General features: G+C 45.9%; 1 protein-coding gene across 1 annotated transcript; it reads left to right on the plus strand.

Moving 5' to 3' along the window:
* Nucleotides 1-1741: 1741 nt before the first annotated feature.
* Ywhah (tyrosine 3-monooxygenase/tryptophan 5-monooxygenase activation protein eta) lies at nucleotides 1742-11014 on the plus strand. The gene is made up of 2 exons (XM_085836605.1): nucleotides 1742-2045; nucleotides 9589-11014. The coding sequence occupies exons 1-2, from the start codon at nucleotides 1959-1961 to the stop codon at nucleotides 10240-10242; spliced, it is 741 nt and encodes a 246-aa protein (XP_085692731.1). The 5' UTR covers nucleotides 1742-1958; the 3' UTR covers nucleotides 10243-11014.
* Nucleotides 11015-20093: the final 9079 nt, after the last annotated feature.

Consider the following 20093-nt stretch of genomic DNA (forward strand, 5'->3'; position numbering starts at 1 on the left):
ATGATAGGAGAATCACAAGTTTGAGGCCAGCCTGGACTACATGTGAGACTGTTTCAATGTAACAACAAACTTTCAAATAAATAAGGACCTGGCAGCCATGAGCTGGAATTTGAGTGGTTAGAAGGTCCCCATCTGTTAAGTTTCACCATATTTGAAGAGCCACCTCTACTAACACAAATCAAGGTTAACATACCAGGCTAATATTTCCCCTAACAAGTATGTGACAGTGACAGGTGATATGGGGTGGCGCATGTGCATATATATGAATATATATATATATATATATATATATATATATATATATATATATTCATAGCCGGGTGTGGTGACACACGCCTTTAATCCCAGCACTCGGGAGGCAGAGGCAAGGCGGATTTCTGAGTTCGAGGCCAGCCTGGTCTACAGAGTGAGTTCCAGGACAGCAGGGCTACACAGAGAAACCCTGTCTCAAAAAACAAAAACATGGCTCCTGAGCAGTCTTCAACTTGAGCACACACACTCCTCAGTGAACCTAAGGCCCCTTCTTCTGTGCTACAGTGGGCTAGATTTTTATGTGTGTGCATGGTTTCTCTTTGTGTAACCGCCATATGTGTGTGTGTGTTTCAGATAGGATTTCTCTGTGTATCCCTGACTGGCCTAGAACTCAGATATGCCTGCCTGTGCCTTTGTTTCCTGGCTACTGGGATTAAAGGCATGTTCCACCATGCCAGACTGTTTTGTTTTGTTTTAATTGCACTTTTTCTAGCTTGAGGTCCAACCCAGGGACCTTTAGCACAGAATGACAGGAGCGGTGAAGGCTTAGTGTCCAGTCCATCGCCACAGAAATCCAAGAAGACACTGAAATTAGATTTTGGCCCCTCCACAAATAGGATATGTCACCTTGCCTTGTATTTTTGTTCCTTCTTCCACTGAGCATCAGGCCCTCCAGGCCAACAGTGCACTTCTGACCTATAATCACTAATTCCCTAAAAAGATTTGAACCAGGCTAAGTCGACCCTGATAGTTGCCAACTTTTGGTTTTCCCAGGTTTACCAGGGTTGTAGATTGCACTTCTGCTTTGAAGAATGGGGGACCTGCTGAGCCTTTCCCGGAGTGGGTGTATGAAATAGGTTGGTGCTAGTCAAGGCCCAACAGTAAGTCAGGTCCCCGTAGGTACGTCCAGAACGCTACTCCACTCTGCCAAGTTCCCTATCCCTTCCTGTGCAAGCCAGAGCTGGCCCAAGGTCAGTTTTAAGGATGGTACTACCCTGCAGTATTGTGGATTCTAGTGTGTCTGTGAGGGGCTGTCCCAAAGGGCAGGACCCACCCCACGCCGCTGCCAGAGCTGACCGAAGCGCTGGATGTGGCAACACCCAACAAAGCCGCCCTCAGTCCGGGGCGCCTTGGCTTTTCCATACAGGGTTATCTGCGGGTATCTGCTTCTCAAGCCCGAGCTCTATCATGGGTTCTTTAGCGTTTTCCTGGCCAGAGCTGCTAAACGCCCGCCTGCGGAACCACCATCGCCGCGCCCCAGCCGCTCCCCACCCTCCGACGCTGCGGCGGTAAACTGCAGTACTCCTAAGGCGCCTGCGCAGCTCTCCAGCGCGGCCCTCGCCGCGGCTATTTATAGTAGGTGACGTCACCTTAAAAAAGACCGTTAGGGCTGGGCCGCCCCGCCCCCTCCCGTAGCTCGGCGGGCTGATCCGAGTGCGCAGGCGTGGTCGCGTCCTCCCCGCCCGCCCGCGGCGCCCCCTATCCTCTCCCGGCGGCTCCGCGGCGCTCGCCACAGCGCGTGCAGCCAGCCAGCGAGAAGGCGCGAGCGGCGGCGCAGCCTGCAGCCTCCCGCCAGCCGGCGAGCCAGTGCGCGTGCGCGGTAGCGGCCTCGGCGGCGACCGGGAAGCGGACGGGCGGGCGAGCGAGCGAGCGAGCGAGTGAGCAGGCGGTGTGGGCGTGCGAGGCGAGGCCGAGTCGCGAGCGACATGGGGGATCGAGAGCAGCTGCTGCAGCGGGCGCGACTGGCGGAGCAGGCGGAGCGCTACGACGATATGGCCTCCGCCATGAAGGCGGTGAGCGCGCCGGGAGCCGGGCGGCCGGGGGCTGCGGGGCGGGGCGGCCCGAGCCTGGGCGGCGGCTCTCTCCCTACGCGCCGCCACCTTTTGGGCGCGGCGGCCGCTGGACTCTCCGTTTCCTGAGGCCTGGCCGGGGCGGGGTCTCCCCGGGAGGCCTCTCGGTGGCTGGCGGGCGGGGGTCGCCGTGTCCTAGCGCAGAGCCCCGGTGGGGGAGGGGGTGCCCGAGGAAAGGAGGAAGTCGCGTTCCTGCTTCTAGACCCTTCTGCCGGACCTGGGCGAAAGGCGCTTTCCTTCCACCATTCACCCACTTGTAATAAAGGCTCGTCCGCGAGTGGAGACCCATCTCCTGGTTTTCTCTACTACGACCGGTTTGCTTTGCTTGTCTGAAGTTGGTTTTTTCCCCCATTTTCCACACCTCGGGTCTGCCTTTGTGTGGGAAGACCCCTTTCCAGCAGTCCTGGGCGTGAAGGAGGGTGTGGGTCCCTGCATACATCCCAACGGTCCATGCTGCGTGTCTTCCTGGAGATGAAATGAAAACTAAGCAACCCTGGGTGCCTTTGCTTTCCTGAGACCCTCAGAGATGGATTCTGGAGCTTGATTTCCGGTAAAGGAGACATGCCCAGCCACACCCTAGTCAATATCTTAGCTTAGAGCCTACCTGCCTACCCAAGACTTTGGAGTTCTGTTACCACATCACTATAGACCACTCTTCACATCGTCCTGGGTTTTTTCTAAAAGAATATTTCTTGTCAAGGTCACACAGTGGCAGAATTACAACTGTGGCCACCTAGCTCTTAAGACTAGGGAGAAAATTTCCTTGGACTCCACCTTAGACTTCTAAATACACAAACATTTTTGAGGGTGAGACCCAGAAATCTGCATTTTAGCAGTCCTTGGGCAGTTTTTAGCTGACCTAAGTATTAACTGCCCTGGATTGTAGCTCATATGACCTATGGCTGGTCTTTGAAAGGCTTTCTTAAACCCAGATACTCCATACACATTTAATTTGGAAATTGTATTTTGATACTACATGAAATAGAAAATTGAGGCCAACATTTAGGATTTTCCCAGGTAAGAACGATAATCAAGTTAGCTTTCCTCCAGGGTCCTTGTACACATTCAGCAAGATGTCTCTGGAATCCAGCAACATCGTAGGCAGGCCATTTGTTGATTCCTTGGTGATACTGATTTCAGCATTATGGTATGCTTTTCTGGTTAGAAGCATTCATTTATACCAGGGAACGTTCTAGGTTTGGGGTCTGAATTTTTTTAAGAAATTGTGGACTCTTTGAGAAAATGAATTTAAAATAACAGTTTTGCAAAATTTTTGGAAACAAGACTGACATTACTACTGTGCACCCTGAAAGCCACCTCTATCCACACACCAAGTCACTACTAAATGTCTAAATGTTTCTGGCATTGTGCAAGTTGAGGCCTCTCCCTGAACAGCTGGCTTAGGAAGCCTTTGCTCCATATGTGAGTGGGCTTGGAGGTGCAGTTTAGGTAGGACCTCTGAAAATGAAGAGGACACACAGTAAAGGGGAAATGGCCATCAGATGTCTGGAGCTGTCAACTATCCTGAGGTGGGAGGTAAGGAAAGGCTAGAGAGAGATTACAAGAAAAAACCAATTTTAGCAGGAAAAAAAAGAAAAGGTTCTCTGGTGTTTCTAAATGGCCTTGAAGAGTGTTCTGCAATTTCCTGCTTGTATCCACAGATGTTCTCGGAGGCATTAAGGTAACATTTTGCAAAAGCTAATGGACCTTTGTGTTTGAAATTTATAATCTATGTCTAAAATGATCCATCAGTTGGAAAAGACTCCAAACATTGAGAATTTAATTTTTGTACCATCAAATTTATGGTAAAACATTCCTTCAATTAACTGTTAAAAACGAGGAGTATTTTCTATCAGAATTCATGTTTGTCCCACCTGTATTAATGGGATGTACTTTTATCTCATTTGCCTGTTGGTATGGTTTGTAGATGAAATTCTTTTTTTTTTTTTTTTTTTGGCTTTTCGAGACAGGGTTTCTCTGTGTAGTCCTGGCTGTCCTTGAACTCAGAAATCCACCTGCCTCTGCCTCCCAAGTACTGGGATTAAAGACGTGCACCATCTCTGCTTGGCGTAGATAAAATTCTTAATAAATGTTAATGAGTCACCCATTAACAAACCTTAATTAAGCTTTTGGGAAGAGTGAATTCTAGTAAACTTATATTGTTTGTTTTAATTTTTCCCCTTTTAGATAGGGTTTCATGCATCTCAGGCTGGCCTCAAACACATTAAATAGACAAGGCTGGCCTTGAACTCCGATGCTGCTGCCTCAACTGTCAAATGCTGGGCTCACTGGTGCTCACCACCGTGCCTAGCTTCCCTCGGGGTGAATGTGGGCTTGCTTTCAGGCAATTGAAAGGCAGGTGAGTATACAGTGCTAGAGAGTGAAACAGGACGCTGGCTGGATGGGGTGATCTGAGGCCACTGCTCTGACTTTGAAAGTCAGTTCTCCTGGCTTCAGGGTCTCTGAAGTATAAAATTAGGAATGTTTGTATTACTAACAAGTCATTTTTTTGTCTTTAATCTTTAAGGTTTTCTCTCAATTTAAATGGTTTAATCATATTGCTATAATGTTTCTTAATCCAGCAGCGTCACCTGGAGGACAGTAGTGGTAAACCTTAAGAATTGTGGCTGGACTTGGAGCTCAGGTGGTAGGGAAGTTGGCCTAGTATGTTGAGGGCCCAGTTTTGATTCCCCAGCAACCTTCCCTCAGTACATTAAATAATGGTGTTCCTTCAGATGAGTTGAAAATCAGTATGAAAAGTCAACACAAGTTTCTGAACAGAAGCTCAGTGAAGAGACCTTTAAGCTTTTCCTGATCTCATACCTTGCCAGGTTGGTGGGGTTTAATTTGACTCTGAAGCAAGCTTATTAAGTGGGATGAAGTATTACTGTATGTAGAAGGACTAGGATATCAGGAAAAAGGGAAACTAGGCCTCCGGTGAATATTGGTAGGTAGAGAGGTGGACATAATTCAGTCACTTCTATTCTGGAATCAGTTATATCAAAACATAGGTGGTCATTGTGAAATTATAAAATAAAAACACCATGTTGTACAGTCTTAGAGTCTCACTGACTTCAAACCCAGGATCCTCTTGCTCGGGCCTCCTGAGTGCTTGGCTTACAGGCTGTGCGGTCACACCCAGCTGCTGTATAGTCTTAGTGTTGGCAGAGCATAAAGAGAAATGTTGGATTTGATGAATATGAAATTCAGGATGCAAAACTGCATTTAAGGAAACATGAGTTGGACAAGAAGAGGTAAAGGCTCTTGTTGCCAATAGCTGGGAGATTGTAAGAAATGGGAGAAGCAGGTGCTGTGTAAAGGTGAATGCCCCGGGGAAGACATAATCCTATGCTTTTTTTTTGTTGTTGTTGTTTTTTGGTTTTTGGTTTTTTTTCCAAGACAGGGTTTCTCTGTGTAGCCCTGGCTATCCTGGAACTCATTCTGTAGAGCAGGCTGGCCTCGAACTCAGAAATCCACCTGCCTCTGCCTCCCAAGTTCTGGGACTAAAGGCGTGCGCCACCACTGCCCGGCCCTGTGTATTTTTTAAGGTGTAACAAAAACTGACAATATGACTTGAAATTCCCTAAGTGGACCAAACTGGTCTCTGCCTCCCAAGTACTGGGATTAAAGGTGTGAGCCACCACTCATGGCTAGTGTGAAAGCCGCTTTAGTGCTGTTTGAAATAAATGAAAGCTATGAGAGACTTGTTTTCCACTAGCTGGGCATTGAAGTTATATCTTTACTATAAGCTGAGGAAACAGTGTAGTGCTACACCTTTCCTTTAGAAATGTGTTAGGGGCCAAGTTTGATGGCTCATGCCTATAAACCCAGCACTTGAGCTTGCACAGTTATTGTGAGTTCAAAATTAGATTGAGTTACTCAGGTGGCCTAAAAACAGTAAAAAGTTATGGAGGGATACCCTAGTGTTTTTTGTATTGTATTCAGCAAGTTTATGGCATTTATTGGTTTACTTTCTAGGTGCTTTTTGGATGGTAGCTGTTAGTCTATGTACTTACTGTTTGATTTATACTAATACCTTGTGCTAGGGATCAAACACAGGGCCTTGTGCGTGCTAAGCATATATATGCTCTACTGCTGGTTGACCCCTCGGCCCTCATACAATGTCAAAAAGGTGTTTGCAGATACTGTTTGTAACAGCACCACTTTACAGATGAGATGTCTAATAGTTAATTTTGTCTTGGTCATATAGTTGTTACTTTCGTGTTGTACAGTGTCCCGTGAAGTTACAGGATAGTTTCTGATACATGTTCTGCTGCACTAACCATTGTCCCAGTGACTTTATATAAGGGCACTTACTGAATGTATCTGCCAAGTTTGATTAAAAATAGAATCTACTAGTTGTGGCTTAGCTACAGTAGACAAGTATGAAGAGGAAGTATGTAGGTCTGAACTTTTTCTGTTCTGAAGGCCAGGAGTCTTTATCACAGTAGTGATTAAGAATTGGTTGAACTGCTGTTCTGGCTGTGAATTGTTCCGTTGTACTTGTCAAAGCGGTAAGATGGCTTAGTTGGTAAAGTGCGTCTATATACAAACATGAGGAGCTGAGATGGGTCCCAGAATCCACATTAAAAACAGCAGCAGAACCAGACAGTGAGCTAATGCTTGTAACCCAGAGCTGGGGAGGCAGAAACAGGCTCACTGGTCTTCTAGCCCAGACTACTTTTTGAGTTCCAAGCCATTGAGAATAGACCCTGCCTCAGCGGGTCTCAAAGATGGGTGATGTCTAAGGAATGGAACCTGAGGTTCTCTAAACACATTTGCACTGTGCTGCACTCCTGACCATTTTGAGAGTGTGTGCATGCGCACAAAAATTTAAGAAATTGTCTCTTATTTGTTCTCCATTTTGACTTCATTGCATATAAGCCTGTGGGAGCCCCAAGATGTCTACTGATGTCCTCTGGTGTCCCTCTTGGAGACAGCTTAATAGCAGCATTTTAGTGCTCTTCAGGCTTCTTTCTTTACTAATGTTCTGTTCCTCTGCCATAGGTGTAGACACTTCCACCATCAGAACAGCAGGGCTTCTGAAGCCACTAATCCTGGGCCTCCAGAGGCAGTGTGCAGTAATGCCAGTCGTTTGGGTTGAATGATGTCAAAAGCAAGGCGAAGCTTAGAGTGTTAGTGATCTGTGCTGGTCTTAAGCTTAAAACATAGCCAAAGTAAGGCTTGAAATCATAATCCTCCTGCCTCAGCTTCCTGAGTAGCTGTGGTTAAGGGCCTACGTTACCATCCATGTGTCCACTCCTGTGTCAATTTTGTTTGCTCAGTATTGCATTTGGTAATGGATATCTCCCAGATTAAGAACTTTTAAGTTTTTCTAGTCATTGTTCTGTTTTTGGCACTAGGTCTATTTTTATCCAGTTTATTGCCTTATGAGTAGTGGGAGGAGGCCCTTCGAGGTTTCTGAGTAAGCACGTGGTGTCATAGGAAGATAAATGAGTTAACAACAGACTCTGTTATTTGTGACTTTAATAATGTTGTGTAATCTTAGAGCAGAGAGTGAGTGAGGCGAGTGCCGTGGACTTGAGAGTTGGGATAGCCAGAGGTGGTGTTACATAAAGACAGCACTTACACTGCTGACACGGAGACTACTTTTGCTATTTATTGATTATTTTGGAGAGCCAGGCAATGGTGGTGTATTCCTTTAATCCCAACACTTGGGAGGCAGAGGCAGAGGCAGGCAGATTTCTGAGTTTGAGGCCAGCCAGGGCTACACAGAGAAACCCTGTCTCCAAAAACAAACAAACAAACAAACAAACAAATGGAGAGATGCCTCTAATCCCAGCTTTCAAGAGGCCAAGGCAACTGGATCTATGAGAATTTGAAGACAGTTTGGTCTACATAGTTAGTTCCAGGACAGCCAGGGCTATACAAACCTGTCTCAAAAAACAAAGACAGGAAAAAAAAATGGAGAGGTTGGCTTTTATAGAAATGGGAAGGTTTTTCTAAAGAGTATAAAGTGCATACTGCTTTTAAAGAGGACTTTATAGATTCTAACAGACCCAGGTTCAATCCTAGCATCAGGTGTTCACAGCCACCAAATAAAATAACTCCAGCTCTTGGCAGTCTGGCATCTCTGACCTCTTCGGACACCTGTATTTAAAAAATATGAGCCTAATCTGCAGAGTGAGTTCCAGAACAGCCAGGGGTGTTACACAGAGAAACCCTGTCTCTTGAGAAAAGCAACTAGCCAAACAAGACAACAGCAACAGCACCACCCCACCAACTGAGTAGTTTAAAACAGTAGAAATACAGTCTACAGCCTTGGAGGCTAGAGATCTGAAATTCAGATGCTGGGAGGTAGTGCATGCTCTGAAGACCCAGGGATCCTTGCCTCTCAGCCTATTGTGACATCTGGCAATCTTTGGTGTTCTTGACTTATAAAGGCACCGTCATTCTGGTTTCTGCTCATGTTACATGGTATCCCATGCCTGTGTGTCTGTCACCAAATCTTGTTTTCCTTATAGGAATTGGAGTCACTGGGGGTATGAATTGATCTTAAGTAACTGCATCTACAAGATTTATGCTCTCACATAAGGTCGCATTAGCAAGTACCAGAGATTAGGATTTCAATATAAAATTTTTTGGAACACAGTTTAGTTCACAGCAAAATCTATTGTTCTTTCTGTTAACTGTTAGTTGGTTTACTTGGAACCATCATAGAAAACCAAGAACGTTGTAGCTGGTAAAATTGAATTTTCTCATTTAAAGTAAGTAATGCTTGAAAATTTTGCAGCTGCCTTCATTCCAGTTAAATGGCTTGAAAAAACAAAGACGGCTGCTAAAGCCGCATTGTTTCCGTTTAGCAGAGTTGGATGCTTATTACTAATTTTCTCTTAGTTTGGGTCAGACTTGGAGGTACATTCTAATAGTGAACCACTTTCCATGGTACCCATTTAGCCATTCCTCTACCAAAATGAGAACATCATTAAAAAAAAAAAATTGCTGAGTAGTTGTTGTATACGTCATTAATTCCATCATTTGGGAGGTAGGAGCAAGCAAATCTCTGAGTTTGAGGCCAGCCTGATCTAGGATAGCTAGGGCTACACAGAGAAACCCTGTCTCAAAAAAACAAAACAAAAAAAACCAGAAGTCTTTGTATGGATGTTGGGGGATATGTATCAGATATTCCCAGAGCTGGAGTTATAGGTAATTGTGAGCCACCCGAAATGAGTACTGGGTTCTCTGCAAGAGCAGCAAGCATTTTTAACCCATGAGCCTTATTTTCAGCCACACAAACACGAGACTAAATAATAATGAATTACCTTAGGCCCTTTCAGGTCCTGAGTACTGAGATCACAGTAGCATATTCTCCTGTACCAGGCTCCATTTTGAAAAAGATTGATAGTACTATCATTGGCATTGGTCATTGGCATATGCCACTATCTGGCACCAGTTTGAAAAGAATTGTTCATCACGTTGAAGGGACTCTCTGGATACTCAGGCTTTGTCCTCTGATGTTTTCCAGGTGACAGAGCTGAATGAACCGCTATCTAATGAAGATAGAAATCTCCTCTCTGTGGCCTACAAGAATGTAGTTGGTGCCAGGCGATCTTCTTGGAGGGTTATTAGTAGCATTGAGCAGAAAACCATGGCAGATGGGAATGAGAAGAAGTTGGAGAAAGTTAAAGCCTACCGGGAGAAGATTGAAAAGGAGCTGGAGACAGTTTGTAATGATGTCTTGGCTCTGCTTGACAAGTTCCTTATCAAGAACTGCAATGATTTTCAGTATGAGAGCAAGGTGTTCTACCTGAAAATGAAGGGCGATTACTACCGCTACCTGGCAGAGGTGGCTTCTGGGGAGAAGAAAAACAGTGTGGTTGAAGCTTCTGAGGCCGCGTATAAGGAAGCCTTCGAAATCAGCAAAGAGCACATGCAGCCAACACACCCCATCCGGCTTGGCCTGGCCCTCAATTTTTCTGTGTTCTACTATGAGATCCAGAATGCACCAGAGCAGGCCTGCCTCTTAGCCAAACAAGCCTTCGATGATGCTATAGCTGAGCTGGACACATTAAACGAGGATTCCTATAAGGACTCCACTCTCATCATGCAGTTGCTGCGAGACAACCTCACCCTCTGGACAAGCGACCAGCAGGATGAAGAAGCAGGAGAAGGCAACTGAAGACCCTTCAGGTCCCTGGCTCTTACTTCACCCACCACCCCCATTATCACTGATTCTTCCTTGCCACAATCACTATATCTAGTGCTAAACCTATCTGTATTGGCAGCACAGCTATTCAGATCTGCCCTCCTGTCCCTTGGGAAGCAGTTTCAGAAAAACCTTCATGGGCATTTGCTGGACTGATGGTTGCTTTGAGTCACAGGGCACTTCTTTTTTGAATTGTGCAGAGAAGTGTGTTCTGAACAAGGCATTTTATTATGTCTGTTGATCTCTAGCAAATCCAGGTGATGGTAATTGAGTGTAGAAAGGAGAATTAGCCAACACAGGCTATGGCTGCTATTTAAAACAAGCTGATAGTGTTTTGTTAAGCAGTACATCTTGTGCATGCAAAAATGAATTTGACCCTCTCACCCCTCCCTTCAGCTAATGGAAACTGACACAGCGACAACTCGTTCCTTCACCATCAGCTTTATAAACTGTTTCTTGTGAGCTTTCAGCAGCCCTTGCTGTGCCTCTTTAAATTATGATGTGCACACACCTTCTTTTCAATGCAATGCATCAGAAGTTTTTGATATGTGTAACTTTTTTTTTGATTGTGATTAAGAATCATGGATTTATTTTTTGTAACTCTTTGGCTATTGTTCTTGTGTACCCTGACAGCATCATGTGTGTCAACCTGTGTCAATTATGATGGGTGGTTATGAAATGCCAGACTGCTAAAATAAATGTTTTGGACTTAAAAGAGTAAATAAATGCTGCTTTGGGGATATTATCTGTGCCTGGCCTTTATTTTATTTTCCCCTCCCCCTTTTCAAACATCGCAGCATTAGTCATATACATGTAATATTCAGACTTCTACTGTACTCTGACTTCATTACATATTTTAAAGCACACAGTAGTATTCTATCAAATAACACTTTGTCCTTGTTAACCAATGCTTATAAATGAGCAAAGTGCTGCCTTCTGTGGTGGGAGCCTCTGTAAGTTTTGGTCTGTGTCTTTTGGGAGGGTGGTGTTTGACCTACCTGAGGGTTGGCTGGTGTTTAGTACAGACAGTATTCTTTCCAAAGTAGATATTATAAAATGCTAATTAGGGGGATGCAACCTGGGGCCTTGAATAGTTTTAGCCAAGTGTGGTGGTACATGTCTTTAATCCCAACCCTAAAGAAACCAGAGCAGGTGAATCTCAAGTTTGAGGCCACCCTGGTTTACGTAGTGAACTCGGGCTATAATAGATCCTGTCTCAAAAAGGTATACTAAAAGTTTTAAGTAAAACAAAAAGGGGAGGGTTAAGTATTTTTCAATTTTAATGAAAAGAGTTTGCTAAATGGCTCAGCCAGTGACAGACTTGATGAGCCTGAGCACTCCTGGAACCCACATGGATGGAAAGAATGACTCCTATACTCTCCACCAATAATTTTTCTCTCTTTAGAGACAGGGTCTCCATAGCTCCTGCTGCCTGAAACTGCTGTATAGATCAGACAGGCCTCAAACTCAAGAGATCTGACTATCTCTGCCTCTCAGGTGCCGGGATTAAAGCCCCCCCCACCCCCCCTAAATCTTTTAAAAACGAACCTTAAAGTTCAAGGACTGATGCTAGGCAGCGGTGGCACATACCTTTAATCTTAGCACTTGGGAGACAGGCAGGCAGGATCTCTGTGTTGGAAGCCAGCTAGTTTGAGGTCTACAGAGTAAGTTTCAGGATAGCCAGGGCTACACAGAGAAACCTTGTCTCAACCCCCCCCCCTTCTTTCCCACCGCAACCCCCCCCCCAAAAAAAAAAAAAAAAAAAAAAAACTCAAGGGCTGAAGATGTAATTTAGTGATAGAGGGCTGGCCCAGTGACTTTCCTAAGCTTAAAGAGCCAGAAGGCAGCCTAGCCCAGTCTTTGAAAGACTTGAAGGTCCCTGCTTCCCCATATCACTATGTTGCTTTCATATGTGCACGGAAACAATTTGAAACTTCCAAAGGATCTAGAGTTGTTGAAGAGGAGACATCTTTGATAAGACCCCTCTGCTTGCCAGTCCTCTGTCACTCTTGATTTCCTTTGCCTTTTTAACGAGTTTGGCTTCTCAGTGTCCTGCCTACATTCTCTGGCATGTCCTCAAATGAGGGCCTTAATGCTTTTCCTCTGAGAAAGGATCCTTTGTAGGCCAGGCCACACAGGGACAGTGGAAGCAACGGCACCAGATGAAGTTCGGCTGCATCACAGTTGTTGAAGCTGCTCACTTGGCTTTGTGTGTGTAACATGTTCATGGAGTGCACACACGTGTGCATATTGATAGCAGATACTTTCCTCAGTCACTCGCCGCCATAATTTTTGAGACAGTTTTACTGAACCCAGAGCCCATTGATTAAACTAGAGCAACTGACTAGAATTAGCCTTGGAGTTCTTCCTCTCTCTGCCTCCCCAGGGCTAGGATTAAAGGCATGGGCTGTCACTCCTGGATTTTTTTTTTTTTAAACGAGTTTTTGAGTGATAAAACAGGCTTTTGTTCGTGTGGAACTGTTACTTTATTGACTGAGCCTTGCCCTTCTCTCTTAACTTTTACACAAATCTTTCCTGATCCTTCTAGAATGACTTTCTTCTGCACTATTCAAATTCTATGCTCTCTTTCTTGAGCCCATTCTTGACCCCTCTTGTGAGCCCATTTTGGGGGTCTAGGTAGGACTATGGCTCTTTACCACACAGTGACATCATTTCTTCTCCACTCAATAATCTCATTGGATTGCTACTACATAGTAAGCATTGGGTGGATGGCTTGAGATGCCTTGATCAATTGACACAGACAGGAGCCTTGTTCTTACAGGGCTAAGGTGGGGTTACATGTGTATATGTGTATGTAGATACAATAAGAAAATGAAAATGACACTCAGGTTTTCTCCTATTGGGACACAACTCACAGTTTACTGTATTTATGTAGAGGTTGGGATTTCAGGAAAATGACCAATGAGCCATTCAGATGGCTCAGCTGCTAAAGGTTCTTGCACCAAGCCTGCTGACCTGAGCTTGATTCTTGGAACCCATGTGATAGAAGCAGAGAATTGACACCCACAAGCTGTCCTCTGTCCATATGTAGACTGTGGCATGAGTCTCCCCCAAATAAATAAATAAGTAAATAGATAAATAAATACTTTCAAAGGTGACTGAAAAGAATTTTGTATTTCTCTACCTGTCTACTGATAAACTATTTGCAAGACTTACATTTGGCATCTCTTCTAAACTGGAGGTGTGGTGGTAAGTCCTAGCCTTTTAGTTTGTCTTTGGTAGTCTCTAGAGACATTTCCATTCCTGAGATCTGCTCTGGGATGGTCCCCACCTTCCTGGCCTTTTCCTCCTGCACTTCCCCTCCCCACTCCCTTCTGTTCTTTAATTTGTCTTTTCTGCAACTGCCCTCTTCTTTCTTCACTTTCATGGCCACCCCCTGAATTCCACTAAGATGGTTACTATAGAAACATATCTCCTGGAAGTGACATCACTCATTTCCTAGGCAACTGTTTCTAGGGTAGTGAATATTAGATCACCATGGCAACCCTTCAGGAATATATTTCAGTGAAATGGGAAAACGGACTACTCATGTATTTCAGGGGGTTGGGATGAATCCAGGGAGAATACACACACACACACACACACACACACAAAGGTTTCAGAAGAAAGAGAGCCGTGGTTGCTTTGAAAAAAAAAAAAAAAGGGAATGAATGTGAGACTGGAGAAGAGTAGAATCTCTGAGACCAACCCTGTCTCCTTCCTAATAACTGGGCTGATCATCTAGCATGTCACCAAGCTGGGGTATTTAAGAGTGAACAGGGATACCATTACTACTATCATGAGTGACGTGAATACTTGATCTTCCCAAGCAAATCAGGGTATATGATCCCCCATCCACAGTTATGCAGGTGCCTGGACTTATTCCTCACCTATGGCTTAATCCAACAAGCATGGACTCAGCTATTTCTGTGTGTGGCGATTTGGGATATCACAGTAAACAAAACCAGCCAGGTATATGTTGTAATGGGATTCACAGTCGTGTGTGTGTGATGGGGAGAAGGAAATCCCATAGTTATTCCAAAACATGCTGTGATATAGATTATATGCAGGATCCAACAGGGAAGGTACCCAACTTTAGGGGAAAGCCTATCAACAGGTATTGGACGCAGCTAGGGGAGGAGGCTCTATAAGGGATGAGGCAGAGGGTGTGTGAGAGAGGGAAGGTTGGCAGAGGAATTAGCAGGGACAAAGAGTCTGCAGAAAGCAGGAGGGGGGAATGCATCTGGGCATAGTGGCTGATATGACTTCCAGGACTCAGGAGGCTGGAGAAGAAGGCATGTCATGAGCTTTGAGGCCAGTCCTCAAAGGTTCCCACAGGTTTTCTAGCAATGAGAAACTCGCTGGAAAGATTTTGAGCTTGGGTGATGTGACTGAAATGGAGAAATACTATAGACCAAGTTTGTGGGTAGAGCTGACAGGACCTCCAGAGGGCCCAGGGAAAGGGTGAAGGCAAGGAATACTTACGTTTCTGGTCTTAGAAAAGACGTGGCCAGTGATGGCCAGCCTCTCAGATGAGGAAGGTGGGTGAGCAGGGCTAGAGTGGAGCTGAAGCAAGAGAGGTGCCCAGAGGCAGCATCGAAAGATTTACATCCTCGAGATCATCCTTGAGGGGAGTGTCTACCAAGCTCCTGTGCCCCTACAGTGGGTTTTTGATTCTTTAGGGATTGGAGGTGGTGGCGAGTGTTCATTCAACAGTAATAGGAATCTCTTTCTTGTGTTTGCAGTGGAACCTTCGCTTAAGCGAAGGTTAACCAATGGCCCAGGGAAGGTTAACCAATGGTCCAGGGAAGGAGAACAGTATGTGCCGATTTATGTCAGGGGCTGCAGTGGCTCCACAGCCCTGTGAGGAGCTGTTTACTGATCCATGTCACAGGAGGGAACCAAGCCTAGAGAGAGAGAGAGAGAGAGAGAGAGAGAGAGCAGAGCTTGCTGAGTCTTGCAGCACCAATTCTTATACATGGTTTTACCCATGAACTCACCGTTTTCTCTCTAGATGGTGTTTCTCCAGTGTCCTTAGTTCCCTGGTGGAAGAAAGGAAGGGAAGCCAAGTGCTAAGCCCAGGTTCTTTTAGGCTAGCCACCGTTATCATTGTGGGCTGAAGATCTGAGGGCCTGAGAAGTGATAAGATTCTCTCAGTTCTGCAGAGTGTCACCATCAAAGTCTGCCTTGAAGAAGCAAGTTTCCCCAGGAGGAGGACAGGTGTGGGAGCCTGAGTGTGGCTTGGTGTCTTGCCTTTCTTGTCTGGGAATGGGACAATGACGTCCACCCCAGAGCTTGTGGTGAGGCTGGGTGAGATGAGTTAGGGACTTGGCAGGGCCTCCCACTGTAGAGCATAACCGACAAGTCTAAATAGTTATTAGAATTAGGGCAGGAGAGCAAGGGGTGTGGACAGGGCACAGCAGGCTTGCGGGGGGAGGCGGGGTACAAGGACAAGTGGCCCAGCTAGTTGCTGAGAGAGACGACTCACCAGCTGGCTCCCAGGAGAGTGTGATTTGGATCCATCCTTCTCATTCCTACAGTGGAGAAAGAGGTCACGACTGGCCTCTTGTGGCAAAGGGAGTTTGTAGAGAAAGCCTGGAAGCAAGTAGGTTGCATCCATGAAGATAAGACCCACGTGGGTGGGGCAGGAAGCCTGGCTCCTCTGCCTACTTGTGTCCTATGCCTAGCTATACTAATAAACTATGGTGGTTTCCTGTAGCCTCTAGTTATGGCCCCTTAAAAGCTAATACTACCCGAGACTTAGAAGGAGTGAATAATTGTGACCCCACCACACCCCACCACACACAAGTCAGGGTTCAACCAGAGAAAACAGTGCCCTCAGAAGACACCTGATGAACCAATGATGAACCCAATGACTGTGGGTCTGAAATCATGAAGTGGAGGTTGGAACTCTCAGGGACCTGAAGATGTTATCCTTAGGCAGATTTTTTTTCCAACTGGAAAACTTAGTTTTGATTTTAAGGCTTTTCCACTAATTTCGTCAAGCCCATTCTGAATGTGGAGATTTCCTCCTTTATTTACAGTCAACTGATGAGGGATCATTATCTGATTCTACAAAATACTTTCTCAGAATAACATGGGCTAAGCCAGGTCTTGGCAGCTTGTGGGATGTCTTACTGATTCCTTACTGCATGCTCTGGTAGTTCCACACACAATCCAGATAACACTCAACATGTTCTCTACAGTAGATATTCTTCTTGTCTCTAACTTCACAGAGCCAGCCTCAGGGAGGACGTATTATCTGGCTGTGAACATTCACACCCTACAACCCTCCCATTTAGCTTCTCTGTCTCTGCACTGTCCCTCTTTCTGATATGGGGACATTCCTGCCACTCTGGACCTCCTTGCCTTGGCTCCATCTGGTCTCTTGGGGTTAGGAAGTAGCTGCTCCAGCCTGGTACCACTTTCCTAGGCATTTGCTGCCACCTAGTGGGCTCGCTGGTGTTCACCACGCTCCACCGGAAGGCAGGAGCTGAGTTTGCAAGAGAGTTTGAGGGGCAATGATGAACGCCCCATGGAGTGTCCCCTGGTCCCAACTTCAGATTTTTGTAGAGGCCTGGGGGATGGGAGTGGGGTTCTAGAAGATTTCTTGGAATTTTGGAGATAGTGCATTTTTTTTTAAGTTGAGATTTTTTTTAAAGATTTATTTATTTATTTATTATATGTAAGTACACTGTAGCTGTCTTCAGACACTCCAGAAGAGGGCGCCAGATCTCGTTACGGATGGTTGTGAGCCACCATGTGGTTGCTGGGATTTGAACTCTGGACCTTCGGAAGAGCAGTCGGGTTCTCTTACCCACTGAGCCATCTCACCAGTGCATTTTTTTTTTTTTTTTTTTTTTTTTTTTTTGTTTTTCGAGACAGGGTTTCTCTGTATAGCCCTGGCTGTCCTGGAGCTCACTTTGTAGACCAGGCTGGCCTCGAACTCAGAAATCCGCCTGCCTCTGACTCCCGAGTGCTGGGATTAAAGGCGTGAGCCACCACGCCCGGCTACCAGTGCATTTTTGATACGCTATACTTAAGGTGTGTCCAACCTTTTTGACAGTGACATCACTTGTCATCCACAAAATTTCCTCGTGAGAACCTCCTAAACTGCTTTAAGCTGGGTGATGCTGGCGTGCAACTTCAATTCCAGTACTCAGGAGGCAAAAGCAGACAGAGCTCTGAGTTCCAGGGCAGCCAATGCTACACAGAGAAACCCTGTTTCACAAACAAACAAACAAACAAACAAACAAACACAAACAGGTGAACCTTATAGTTTAAGTTAGTGTACTATTTTTGTTGTTGTTGTTGTTGGCCCACATTCTTAATTATTCTCCACAGCCGCATGTGGCTCCAGGGTTGGATACCCCAGTGGGAGTTGGGGGGGGGGTTACAGCCCGGCCCACTTTCAAGGGGGAGAAGAGAACAGAAATTATGAGGCAGTAGGAGGTTCCTTGAGCAACCCCCTCTTCCTGTCCTGCCCACTAGGCACCGCACACTCACAGGACATGTGCTACCTGGTGTAGCCATGAGGTGGCAGCTTCCAGCCACTTAGGGGTAGGAGGGAATCCTGGGAGAGATGCTTCATCAACTGAGTTCTGTGCTGTTACAGGACTGGATGGCGGGAGGCATTCGCAGTTAGTGTGCCTGCAGGGGGCTGGAGACCAAGGCTGCCAGTCACTGCAATACCTGCAGCAGTCAAACTGACAGCCAGTCAACCCTGCAGTCATTTTAGCCAACCAGGACAGCCAGTCTAGTTAGATTAGTCAGTCTTTGGTCTAGTCAGCAGATCTGCCAATCTGGCCTGCCATTCTGTTAGCTTCTAGCTGGTCTTATCAGCTTATCAGTCAGTCAAGACACCAATGGCCCCATGTTTTCTCCATCAGACCCACAGGTGTTATTGTTTTTGTTAGGTAGTCAGCTGGTGTCCTATGCTCTATTGCTGCGTAGAGACATCATGACCAAGGCAACTCTTAAAAAAAGAAAGCATTCAATTGGGGGCTTGCTTACAGTTTCAGAGGTTTAGTTCATTGTTAATTATCATCATGGCAGGGATCATGGTGGCCTGCTGCAGGCCATCTCTGGAGCAGTAGCTGAGAGCTACATCCTGACCTGATCAGTAACCAGAGAGAGAGAGAGACAGAGACAGAGACAGAGAGACAGACAGAGACAGAGAGACACTGGACCTGGCTTGGGTTTTTGAACCAAGTCCACCTCTGGTCATGAACTTCAGATCACACCTCCTAATCCTTCTTATCCCATCAAAGAGTTCTACTCCCTGGTGACAACAAAGCATTTAAATATGTGACCTTTTGAGGACCCTTCTTATTCAAACCACCACAGCTGTCCATCAAGCCAACACCCCCCCCCCCCCCCCCCCCCCGTGATAGGCTAGTGAGATGGCCCAGCAGGTGAAGAAAGACTGTTACCTAACCTGGTGAGCTAAGTTTGATGCCCCAGAGCCATCTGACAAAAGGAGAGGACTGACTCTCATAAGCTGTTCCCTGACTCCCACTGACTCCCACAAGTGTGCCATGGCCACACACACACACACCTGCACATAAGACATACACACAAAATAAATAAAAATGTAAATTAAAAAGTTTTTTTTGTTTTTTGTTTTTTTTTTTGGTGTTTCAAGACAGGGTTTCTCTGTGTAGCCCTGGCTGTCCTGGAACTCACTCTGTAGACCAGGCTAGCCTCGAACTCAGAAATCTGCCTGCCTCTGCCTCCTGATTGCTGGGATTAAAGGCATGCGCCACCACGCCCAGCTTAAAAAGGCATTTCTTTTCTTTTTTTTTTGGTTTTTCGAGACAGGGTTTCTCTGTATAGCTCTGGCTGTCCTGGAACTCACTTTGTAGACCAGGCTGGCCTCGAACTCAGAAATCCACCTGCCTCTGCCTCCCAAGTGCTGGGATTAAAGGCGTGCGCCACCACCGCCCGGCAAGGCATTTCTTAAATGTAGCTTCTTGCGTGTGCTGACCTTGCAACTGAGGGAGAGGAGGGTCTAAAGGTGTTCACAGGAAGAAAATATGAAACGGAGACCTTGGCTTTTCCAGATCAGAATCTTCTAGGCCCTTAGGGAATGGTGGATGGTGAGGCCAATACGATCTCAAGGTGGCACTTGGGGGCAGCTGAGATGCCATGTCCCTGTCTTGGCTGGGTGGTGTTTCCAAGCTCAGCCTTTGACTCTGCAGGAGGGAATCTGATCTGATCTGATTTGGACTAGCAATGCCTCCTCCCTTTTCATGCTGTGTTGAGTACAGCAGCAGTTCGGATCCTGGCCCTTCCAGGGACGCAGGAGAACCTGAGTCTATGGTGAAGACAACATTAAAACAAATTATTTTTGAGATTTTATTTTTATTTTTTAAAGACTTATTTATTTATTTTATGTTGTATATGAGTACACTGTAGCTGTACAGATGGTTGTGAGCCTTCATGTAGTTGTTGGGAATTGAATTTAGGACCTCTGCTTGCTCCAGTCAACTCCGTTCGCTCCTGCCCAAAGGTTTACTTATTATTATACATACATACACTTATCTGTAGCTGTCTTCAGACACACCAAAAGAGGCCATGGTTGTGAGCCACCATGTTGTTGCTGGGATTTGAACTCAGGACCTTTGGAAAAGCAGTCGGTGCTCTTACCCACTGAGCTTGCTCACCAGCCTGATTTTATTTTTATTTTATGTGTGTGGCCGTTTTGTCCTCATGTATGTGTGTGCACCATGTCCATGCAATGCAATACCCATGGAAGCTTGAAGAGGGTCCTCTGGAACTGGAGTTAGAGACAGTTGCTGCTGTGGGTGTACTAGTTAGTGACT

This window comes from Mus caroli, unplaced genomic scaffold (genome assembly GCF_978045245.1).
Source record: "Mus caroli unplaced genomic scaffold, Mus_caroli_1 scaffold_4, whole genome shotgun sequence".
NCBI lineage: Eukaryota > Metazoa > Chordata > Mammalia > Rodentia > Muridae > Mus > Mus caroli.

Bases quoted from the DNA above. Each gene is read 5' to 3' on its own strand.
- Ywhah (XM_085836605.1), top strand. From the start codon at position 1,959: ATGGGGGATCGAGAGCAGCTGCTGCAGCGGGCGCGACTGGCGGAGCAG. The intron at 2,046-9,588 runs GTGAGCGCGCCG...GATGTTTTCCAG, and splicing joins TGGCCTCCGCCATGAAGGCG to GTGACAGAGCTGAATGAACC.